Source organism: Scardinius erythrophthalmus, assembly GCF_964197995.2.
Source record: "Scardinius erythrophthalmus genome assembly, chromosome: 1".
In the NCBI taxonomy this organism is placed as follows: Eukaryota; Metazoa; Chordata; class Actinopteri; order Cypriniformes; family Leuciscidae; genus Scardinius; species Scardinius erythrophthalmus.
Genome location: NC_138221.1, coordinates 27,875,161 through 27,886,724, shown reverse-complemented (window position 1 = coordinate 27,886,724; position 11,564 = coordinate 27,875,161). Strand labels below are relative to the sequence as shown.

General features: G+C 46.2%; 2 protein-coding genes across 2 annotated transcripts in view; one reads left to right on the top strand and one right to left on the bottom strand.

Moving 5' to 3' along the window:
- Window positions 1–2,151: 2,151 nt before the first annotated feature.
- LOC308691224 (galactose-3-O-sulfotransferase 2) lies at window positions 2,152–11,089 on the bottom strand (the record flags this gene model as incomplete). Its single annotated transcript, XM_081366237.1, has 3 exons — window positions 2,152–3,058; window positions 9,338–9,601; window positions 10,983–11,089. 3 exons carry the CDS (start codon window positions 11,087–11,089, stop codon window positions 2,152–2,154), a joined length of 1,278 nt encoding a protein of 425 aa, XP_081222363.1.
- Window positions 10,997–11,564, top strand: part of LOC308691231 (GTPase IMAP family member 7-like) — a 39,308-nt gene continuing 38,740 nt past the window's right edge. The window contains exon 1 of the mRNA XM_081366249.1: window positions 10,997–11,227. The gene's annotated coding sequence lies outside the window, so the exon portion shown is untranslated. The remainder of the gene's footprint in view (window positions 11,228–11,564) is intronic.

The following is an 11,564-nucleotide window of genomic DNA, read 5'->3' as shown; positions in this document are numbered from 1 at the left end:
TCAACTACCTGTCCAATAGAGAATGACCTAAACTTGTACATTTGAATCATTAATGTTAAAACATTTCGGCCAATGTTCTGATATTGCTACATTTCGACATCAGTTCCTTTTTACGTAAGAAAAACAAATGCCATTCAGTTTAGGGCAATGATGTCCTGATCTAGACCCTTTTATACGGCACCATTTGAGTGATTAGCCATTTGTAGTGATGTCTGAAACCATAGTGGACATTATCAAGTGCACTCGTTCAATCCCACAATGCACAGCAATAACGAGTGTACAGTTGATGTATGCTCAAGGGCTAGAGAATACCCATAATGCACTGTGAGAGTCGAATGAATCCTCACGTCTCACCAGAAGATGGCGACTACAACTGAATCATCCATTCATTTTCCAAACCGCTGGTCCAAAGTGGGTACAGCGTAATATCATACAGGTGTAACTTCCTTTTTAATTTATTATTCGATTGTTTAATTAAGGTTTATAAATGCTAGTTTCCATGACAGAGTTCAAGATAAATCTTTTCATCTTTCTACTGGAGCTGCCAGTTTGCTATGTTTCAAAGCGGCAGCCCATCCGTCTCTTAGGACTTAGTGTCTGAATTCACTCACTTGTTTTCATTCAGTCCTTCAAATGGACTATATTAGTTAACTAATGTAGGGAATAGTGAATGTGGGTTTTCGACCATTTGATGCATATTGTATGCATTTTACATAACAAGAACAGCATTTATTTGACAGAAATTCCAATGAATGGGACATTATTTTTCTTCAAAACTTTTTGGCTTTAATACAATTTTCCCAAGAAATAGGCAGGAATGAACCTGCCGTCCTCAGATGATTCCTCCTCTTTCTGACAACAAATTGAATGCTACAAACTTGTAATTATGACTTCAGAAGTGAGAAGTATGTCATTTCCGATAGCATGTGAAGGCAGATCCTCCAGGAGTGGGACTGAACACCTCTGGATTACAGCCAGGCTGGATGTGTGAAAATATCAAGTAGGGATGCACGATATATCGGCTATCATATCAGTATCCGCCAACATATGTCAATTTTTAATGTTATCGGCCTGATAAAAAAAGTTTACAGATATTATAAAGCTGATAAATAATGGACTATTTCTTTCAGCTGAGACACTTCAGATGCCACTGTTCAACATGAGGGTTTTGAGTTGCTTGAAATATGATTGGAATTGCTTCAAAAAAAGGAAAATACAGTTCAGTGCAACATGTGCAGCACAAGTCTGTCATATCGGCTAAATACAATTATAATGAGAACGTTTTAATTGTGTGTTTGGGTCATGGCTTTTAATGGTGAGACTTTTGTTTTTGTAATCATGCTCTCAAAAATTACATAAATATATCGACCAATATATCGCTTATCGGCTTACAAATACAAAGAATTATCGGTATCGGCCAAAATGTTCATATTGGTGCATCCCCAATATCAAGAGTCTCTTATCCTAGTGCATCCATCAGTTGAACATGTGCAAGTCCTTAATGTTTTATCCATCTGGTGTTCAGATGGTGCAATCTTTCCATCTTGGTTTACCTCCACCAGACCTGTAACATGATGATAGTTGAACAAACTCAGGGATACAGAGTTAGTTTCGGGATGACAAAACCAACCCAATCCAATCAGGCACTGTTTGTACCATGACGCTGATGATCAACTTTCTCTGTTGACTATTGCGGAAACTCTGCTAAAAGCCAAACCACTTGAATGGTACCTAAAAAACCCCAGGGTTGCCACAAACTAAACTGAAACATACCTGGATAGCCACCTAAACCGGCTTCACGGTATAGGCTACTGGTCTGCGAAGAGTCGCTGCGGGAGGTGGTGAGACTTTTGTTTACGTAACCAGGCTCTCAAAAATTATATAAAAAATTGGTTTGGATTTATCGGCCAATATAGTGGTTATCGGTTTTCAAATGTTATAGGTTATTGGTTTCGGCTAAAATTTTCATATCAGTGCATCTCTATTGCCAAGAGTCTCTTATCCTAGTGCATCCATCAGTTGAACATGTGCAAGTCTTTGTTGTTTTATCCGGCACTGGTGTTCAAGATGGTGCCATCTTGGTTCACCTCCACTAGACTTTGTCTGCGAAGAGTCGCTTCTGAAGCACCCAAAACAAGACCAGTTCAGGGTTCAGTCGGCCGGACCGGCTCTCATATCTCTCCCGTACTGCTTGAAGTACAAGTGCGAGTGATACTGAAGCTCAGGCAGCATCATCCGCACACAGAACCCCTGATCCTGCAGCGAGAGGTTCCCCCGCACCTCAAACCCCACGATGGTGACCGACTCCGTCTGCCGTGGGCGCAGCAGATCCTCGAGCTCCGCCGGGGGAACTGACTCCCTGGAGACGCATCTCTGCCGAATCCTCTCCGTAGATTCCCTAAGTTTCTCCGCCTCCGCTTTCAACCTGTCCAACCCGAACTGACCCGCCTTCTCCCAGAACACCTGCGCAAAGAAGTCGTAGAGAAGCGTGTCCAGGACGTTCCACGAGCGCATTTTCGCCCGCATGTTCTCATCCAGCTCGGTCACGCTGTTTTTGGCACGAGCGTTGAGCCGAAGGTAAGCCAAGTCCTCACGCTCCAATCCCAGAAGAGCTCCTAACAGAACCAGGGATTCGTCGAAATGCTCGGCGATCATCACCAGGTGAAACGCCTCCTCTAGTTGCGCAAGGTCCTCCGGCCAGGAGCCGTTCCACTTTTGGTTGTTGAGCCCCATGTCGAAGCTCATGGGGTTCTTGGCTAGTCCATTCCCGGGTTCCTTCGGGTCCCAGAAGGTCTCTGGAGAGTCCAGGAACGCCTTGAGTGCGGGTTTGCCTTCCCTGGCGGCGGCTCGGTGTGCGCTGAGGAACGCCGGGACGGTGGAGGTGTGGTATCTGAAGACCGACTCGAAGGTCTCGATCGGGTCTCGTAACAGCGTGATGAAGACTGTGTTCAGGGGCATCACCTTCCTCACCTGAGGCAGGTCCAAACGCATGTGGCTGCACAGCAAGTCAAACTGAGACGAACCCTCGGGCAGCTCGTCCACAAACACCGCTCTAAATCTGAAACAGAGAGAGAGAGAGAGAGAGCCAGAGTGAAGAGCTTGTTTGGTTTAAAGCTCATTAACCTTTGAACGGCATTTAATGGTCTGAAGGGGAGGTCAAGAATACGTTGTTAATGACTGACTTGCTTGATCCATCCACCCTAGAGAAATGTTTATATTCAGTGAGCGAGTTATACACTTTCAAGGCATGTTTTTTAAGGTAATTTTTGGGGCACCATCCATTGCCGTTTGTCTCCAATTGTCTTTAAGCACCCTAACGTTGGACTATCATAAAAAACTGAGTTGCATGGCCCAATTTGCCCTATGCATTAACTAAAGTAGTCAACATTTGAAGTGGATCAAAAAAGTTCATCAAAGTTGTCCTAAGACAAGAACGGTTATTGCATGGTTAACTTCATGCTCCATTTCATCAACTAATTTACTGCCAAATTAGTCAACCATTCAAAAGTAGCCATGTACTATATGCTAACAAACTAATTAGCAACACATAAACCGTATTTCTTTTTCCTAATCATTGGTTTTGGAGACATTTATGGATGTGACTGTCACGGTTCATAAATTCATTGTTTCCTTCGTGTCTCGTGTAACTGTTGTTCTGTGTGTGTGTGTGTGTGTGTGAGTGGGCGTGGCACTCATTCCGGAGGATCAGCGATCCAGCTGATCTCATTCATCACCCCAGCTGCAGCTCATTCAGTCTCCTATATAACCTCACCGCATTCTCCTCTCATTGTCAGATCGTTGGTTGATGTCTCCCGTTTGTGATCCCAGTATTGTCGACGTTCCTGTTTCCTGTTCCAGTTCCTGTTCTCTGTTCTTCGGATATCGTCTTCACTTGGGTTTCATGGTTACGGCACTTCACCACGGACCTCGCTGACCATCCAGTCCCTGTGTCACCAGCATCTCTCTCACCATCGGACTTTCACCTGTTTCATCATCGGACTTTCACCAGTTATATCTTCAATAAACCTGAGTTACTTGCATTCTGCTTCTGTCGTCTTGATTCACCATGACAGAACGATCTGACCACGTTATGGAAGCAGCAAGTAATCCTTCATCTCTGGAAACCTTTGTCAGCACCAGTATACAACGCATGGATCACCAAGAGAAAAACCTCAACGACACAGCTCGGGCAGTTCAAGCGCTGGTGACACAGGTGTCCGAGCTCACCCAGCAACTTCAGACCTTGCGTAATCCCACTGCGCCACCCACACCGCCCGTTCCCCCCAAACCACCGGAGAACACCTCCCAGTCGGAGCCGCGCCTTCCTATACCTGAGGCCTATGCAGGTGAGCCCAGCTTTTGCAGAGCGTTTTTGACTCGCTGTTCAATGCATTTTTCCCTGCAGCCGAGAACCTTCGCCAATGAGTCAGCCAAGGTGGCTTTCGTTTTGACTCTCCTGACTGGGAAGGCAGCACTCTGGGGAACGGCGGTGTGGGAGAATCAAGACCCATGCTGCACCTCGTTCCAGACACTCTCCGCCGAAATGAAGAGGGTCTTCGACCGCGCCAGCACAGGGAGAGAGGCGGCTCGCATCCTAGCTGAGCTAAGACAAGGAGAGAGGCCAGTTTCTGACTATTCTATTGAATTTCGTACTTTGGCGGTAGAGTGTCATTGGAACGAGGAGGCGCAGTGGGACATGTTCCTGCATGGGCTGGCTGACCGCATCCAAAGGGAGATCTACGCCCTGGACCTGCCCACGTCTCTAAACGGACTTATAGAACTGGCACTTCGAGTAGACGCTCGTTTATCCCGTGTGGAGCGGAGAAGATTGCCTGGTCGAATGGCGGAAGGAGTAGAGCTTCCACGGTCCAGCGGCGGGGATGCGGTCAGCCCCGTCTACGATCACGAGCCCATGCAGGTTGGGCGGGCTCGGCTTACTCGGGAGGAGAAGGAAAGGCGGAGGTCCCAAGGACTTTGTCTTTACTGTGGAGCAGCTGGTCACTTTGCGTTCGGTTGTCCGGTAAAAGGGCAAGCCCGGCAGTAATTCTGAGGCTACTGTCGGGTGGGATCTCCGCCGAGAAGACCTCACCAACATCTACGCTCCTCCCAGTAAGACTGAGGTGGTCAGCTCACGAGCACGACGGACAAGCACTGGTGGATTCAGGGGCAGAAGGTAATTTTATGGACTGCACGTTTGCACACAAGTTTCAAGTCCCCTTATTACCACTCACCCGCAAGATAGAAGTCCGCGCACTCAATGGTCAAGATCTACCCAACATTTCACACACCACCGGACCCGTCACGCTCATCACATCTGGCAACCACATTGAGACCCTGTCATTTTACATTCTGGACTCCCCTCTTGCACCCATAGTTTTAGGACATCCCTGGCTCATCAAACATAATCCCAAGATAGACTGGCAGCAGCGCACGGTGTTGGAATGGAGTACTAAGTGTCATGAGTCTTGTCTTGTATCTGCTTGTCCGTCTGTTTCTGTCTCTGTGTTTCAGGAGGAGGCAGGGGATTTATCTAACGTGCCCACGGAGTACCTGGACCTGAAGGAAGTGTTCAGTAAGTCTCGGGCTGCTTCTCTTCCTCCGCATCGTCCCTATGACTGTGCAATAGACTTACTGCCAGGTAAAGCTCCGCCTAAGGGCAAGTTATATTCGCTTTCTGTTCCAGAGAGGGGGGCCATGGAGAAATATATTTCTGATTCTCTGGCATCCGGGTTCATCCAGCCTTCCTCATCTCCAGCGGGGGCGGGGTTCTTTTTTGTGGGGAAGAAGGACGGTTCTCTGCGACCTTGTATTGATTACCGAGGGCTGAACAACATCACGGTAAAGAATACTTATCCTTTGCCGTTGATGTCTTCAGCCTTCGAGAGGTTGCAGGGAGCCTCCGTCTTCACTAAATTGGACTTACGTAATGCTTGTCATTTGGTCCGCATCAGGAAGGGGGATGAGTGGAAGACTGCTTTTAACACCCCCAGGGGGCACTTTGAATACTTGGTCATGCCCTTCGGGCTGTCCAACTCCCCAGCAGTCTTCCAAGCACTCGTCAATGACGTGCTGCGAGATATGGTCGACCAGTTTCTATATGTCTACCTGGATGACATATTGATTTTTTCGTCTTCTCTCCAGGAACACGTGCAGCACGTCCGACGAGTGCTCCAGAGGTTGTTAGAGAATGGGCTTTTTGTCAAGGCGGAGAAATGCGATTTTCATGCACAGTCTGTTTCTTTTCTAGGGTACATTGTGTCGGCTGAGGGAATTCGGATGGATCCGGAGAAGGTTAAGGCTGTGGTGGAATGGCCAACTCCAGATTCCCGTAAGGCCCTACAGCGGTTTCTGGGGTTCGCCAATTTCTACCGGCGGTTCATTCGCAATTTCAGCCAACTAGCCTCGCCTCTGACTGCCTTGACCTCCCCCAGAACTACGTTCAGGTGGTCAGACGCAGCTAAGGCTGCGTTTGCCAAACTCAAAAGTCGCTTTGTTTCGGCTCCCATCTTGATTACCCCTGATCCATCACGTCAGTTCGTGGTGGAGGTTGATGCGTCAGAGGTGGGGGTAGGTGCTGTGATCTCTCAGCGTTCTCCCTCAGACGATAGAATGCACCCGTGCGCGTTTTTGTCCCATCGTTTGTCTCCTGCCGAATGCAATTATGACATTGGTAACAGAGAATTGTTGGCGGTCAAGTTAGCATTGGAAGAATGGCGTCACTGGTTAGAAGGGTCGGGGGTACCTTTTATCGTCTGGACAGACCATAAGAATTTGGAATACATTAGAACTGCCAAAAGATTGAACTCCAGGCAGGCTCGGTGGGCACTTTTTTTCGGACGTTTTGACTTTACACTCTCGTACCGCCCGGGTTCCAAAAACATCAAACCCGATTCTTTATCGCGTATTTTTGATCGTTCCGAACGCCCGTCTACTCCCAAGTGCATTTTACCCGAGAATCTATTTGTCTCCACACTCGTATGGGAGGTCGAATCGAAGGTCAAGAGAGCCTTAGAAGGGGTAACGCCCCCGGTCGGTTGCCCACCGAACCGTTTATTTGTACCGGAGGGATTACGGTCCGACGTTATTCAGTGGGGGCATTGTTCCAATGTGGCTTGTCATCCAGGAGTTAATCGAACCAAGTTTTTGGTCAAGCAACGATTCTGGTGGCCTCTCATGGCTCGTGATGTTCACAGTTTTGTTTTGGCTTGCTCAGTTTGCGCCACTGGTAAGACTTCCAATCGCTCCCCAGATGGGTTACTCCAACCGCTGCCTGTCCCTTCGAGACCCTGGTCCCATATTTCGCTAGATTTTATCACCGCCCTCCCACCCTCTCGGGGTAACACGGTAGTTTTAACCGTGGTGGACCGGTTCTCGAAGGCGACCCATTTTATCCCCTTGCCCAAATTACCCACAGCCAAGGAGACAGCGTTGGTCATCGTTAATCACGTCTTTCGCTTACATGGCCTCCCGACAGACGTGGTTTCCGACAGGGGACCCCAATTTGTGTCCAAATTTTGGCGAGAATTTTGTAGATTGTTAGGGGCAACTGTAAGTCTGTCCTCAGGGTTTCATCCCCAGAGCAATGGACAAACCGAGAGAGCCAACCAAGATTTGGAGAGAACGTTGCGATGTTTGGTTTCCAAGAATCCTTCCTCGTGGAGTCAGCAATTGTCTATGGTGGAGTACGCACACAATACGTTACCAGTGTCATCTACGGGCCTATCTCCGTTTGAGTGTAGTGTAGGTTACCAGCCACCTATATTTCCTAGTCTGGAATCCGAAGTCGCGGTTCCCTCTGCCCACGCATTTGTCCAGAGGTGTCGTCGCACCTGGACTAGAGCCCGTGAGACTCTACTCCAGGCGGGAGCGCGCACCAAGGCCAAAGCCGATCGCCACCGGTCTAGGCCTCCCGTATACGTCGTTGGTCAAAAAGTGTGGCTTTCTACTAAAAATATTCCGCTCCGCTCCGTTTCTAATAAACTTGCTCCTAAATTTATCGGCCCGTTTACTGTCACCAAGATCATTAGTCCGGTGGCAGTCCGCCTCAACCTCCCTCCAGTGTACAGGAGGATTCACCCCGTGTTTCATGTATCCAAAATCAAACCCGTGTTTTTTTCCCGTATTAATCCGCCAGCCCCGGTTCCCCCACCGCCGCGTCTCGTAGACGGGGAACCAACCTATTTGGTAGATCGTATTCTGGACAAGAGGCGGAGGGGACGCGGATTCCAGTACTTGGTGGACTGGGAAGGTTACGGTCCGGAGGCGAGAAGTTGGGTACCTGCCAGAGACATTCTGGATCACTCCCTTATTGATGATTACAATCGACAGGTAAGGGAGCCTAGGGACGCCAGGAGGCGTTCTTAGGGGAGGGGGTACTGTCACGGTTCATAAATTCATTGTTTCCTTCGTGTCTCGTGTAACTGTTGTTCTGTGTGTGTGTGTGTGTGTGTGTGTGAGTGGGCGTGGCACTCATTCCGGAGGATCAGCGATCCAGCTGATCTCATTCATCACCCCAGCTGCAGCTCATTCAGTCTCCTATATAACCTCACCGCATTCTCCTCTCATTGTGAGATCGTTGGTTGATGTCTCCCGTTTGTGATCCCAGTATTGTCGACGTTCCTGTTTCCTGTTCCAGTTCCTGTTCTCTGTTCTTCGGATATCGTCTTCACTTGGGTTTCACGGTTACGGCACTTCACCACGGACCTCGCTGACCATCCAGTCCCTGTGTCACCAGCATCTCTCTCACCATCGGACTTTCACCTGTTTCATCATCGGACTTTCACCTGTTATATCTTCAATAAACCTGAGTTACTTGCATTCTGCTTCTGTCGTCTTGATTCACCATGACAGTGACAATTGTCTTTTGGCCCCGTAGATTGATTAGCATGGCACTAAATGGCCATCAGAAACATTTCTCCATTGACAGCCATTTTAAAAGTAGCCATGTACTCTAACAAAACAATATGCAAATAACATAATTTGTACATTTTTTATATTTTATAATATATATATTTTATATATTATAATATATCATGTTAGCTAAGTCAACAGTGATTTCAAGGTGTTTGGTTTCATTTCTTTGACATGATCTATGCTATTTAGGCTATAGCCCACTTATAGTCAAAACTGATTCATTGTAGTTTTTGGCCAGGCAGTGCATGAGATGGTTGATATCCCATCATGTTTCCAATGTCAATAATATCTACAAGATATCAGTGTAATTTCATGACATGGTCAATCTGTGGTCACGATTTAGCTATTAGATGGCTATTAGATTTCTTTTTAAATGTGAAATTGCTTGCTGGGAAGATACATTGTTGGGTGCGCTCGCTCGTACCTGTTTGGATAGTTAAACTGGTAGGTGCGGTGTGGAAAGGCGAAAGTGGCGCTCTCTCGTTCCCCGAGTCGAAACAGTATGTTCTGCACGGTGCTGCTGCCGGTCCGGTGTGTTTTCAGGAAGACCACGGGTGCCTGTGCTCTCCTGCGGCGCTCGGCTCTGGCGGTTGGTGTGTGTCTGGCCGGTTGATGTGGGATTGGAGTGTGTTTCTCGACAGCTTTTCTCTGGCTCCTTCTGTCTGCTGTAGGTCTCAGTTCATGAGTTCTGTAGGGGGAACCTTCAGGTTAGATGTGAGCTTTTCATGTGGGATCATTAGGATCTGAGCCAGTGCTATTTTAGTATCATTGAGATTTTCCATTTAGGGACATGGTGATGGACAAAAATATGAGATTCAATGCTTTTGGATTACCTCAAACCACTAAATTTGCACCACTTACATGATTACTAGAAACTATTAACCGCTTTAGCTTGTTAATGACTCAGAAAGATGCCAACAAAAGAAAGCACTGTCAGCTTAACTTTTTTTTTTTTTAACGGGTCCGTGTTTTTGTTTTTTTTGTGGTATTGTTAACATAAATGTGCAGTAGATGCAAGGGATGTGAGTTGAAGCAGACAATGACTTTAGTGAGCAAGTATCACATATTGTAATATAGGCTAATAGGCCAAATTAAATGTCAGCATGAGCACTTATCACAAAACCAGGCTGGGTCGAGCTATACGTTTCGCCCAATGCTGTTAATAATTCAAAAGTAGCCATTTAAGGAATAGTTCACCCAAAAATGAAAATACTGTCATCATTTACTCACCCTCAGGTTGTTACAAACCAAATGATGACAGAATTTAAATTTTTGGCTGAACTATTCCTTTAAAAAGTTTCTTTACCTTACTTTCATAAAGTTATTCCAACTAAACTTTGTTCAAATAACTAATAAGTAAGTTGATCATACTTAATATTTTAAGTAAATGTAACTTAACCGAGTCAGTGCAAAAAAGATAACTCAAAAAGTTGAGTTGAGTGAACAAAATTATTTTTTTTTACATTGAAATACTTGAAAGTACGAAGTACATTTTATTATACGCCACGCAAGCACTTACCACAAAACCATGCCGGATTGCAAACCATGTCTGAGTCCAAATTACCTAGTAATTATTAAAATTAATAATTTTCTAGTGAACTTATAGTGTGGCTTCCAGTGCACAACCCCAAATCAGAAAACAGCTTTTGCATCAGCCAGAGAAAGAACCCAAACCCCATGAGCATTTTTTCATGCAGACTCTGCTGTGGTTCACTGATCTGCATCTGAGTTCAGAAAACCCCTCGCACATCAACCAGACTAACCTAACACTAAACTGAGTGTGGTCCACGCCAGAAGATTTGCTAGCAGGTTAATTCAAACCTTCATCCAGAGAAACAGTGCTATTTAAAAGTGTTAGTCCTTTTAGTTTTAGTTAACTATAATAACCCGGCAGAGATAAACAGCTCGGCAGAGATAATGGTAAATCATGATTCTAGCAACGCAAAGGTTCATGGCTTTGATTCCTAATGAATGCATGATATGTAACACCTTGAATTTGCTTTGGATATCTGAATCTGCCACATCTAGTTGTGTTTATCTGCCAGTATTGCGGTATTTGAGTGTGTTACCTGTTGTTCTGCAGGGAGTGTGTGGCCAGGAGCGTCAGCAGGAGGAAGATCAGCAGCGCCGCCAGTAAAGCGCTCACCCGATGCCTCCACAGCCAGCGCAGGCCCATCTCCACTAACATCTTCAGCTCTCTGAGTGTCTGAGGATCTGTCGGCCTCCTCTCACCTGTTTAATCCTGTAGGCCGGATCAGGAAAACACTCCTCACACTCTCCGCACGGCTTCTCTCTTTTCTCCACACACTGCTGTGTGAGTCTCACTGTGATCTGTGTGGGGTTATTTTCAGTAGTATTTTTTGGTTTTTAAACAGATTGGTTTAACATCATGGTATTGTTAGCCATGTAGATGGTATATAGATGCTGTAATGAAACCATGAGGGCAAAAATCCTTGTGTATTCTGATGAAATACATTAATTATAAGCAGCAAATGTATTGCAAATATTTGTCTTTATATTGTAGTAGAGTTTTTTTTTTTTTTTAATGGATGCTCTCCTATTCTGCTGTCTTTGCCTTCAAAGATCAGGATAGTCACTAGTGAAGCCGTTGAGACTGTCATTTATGTCTCCTATAAATTGTAGTTTGTTAG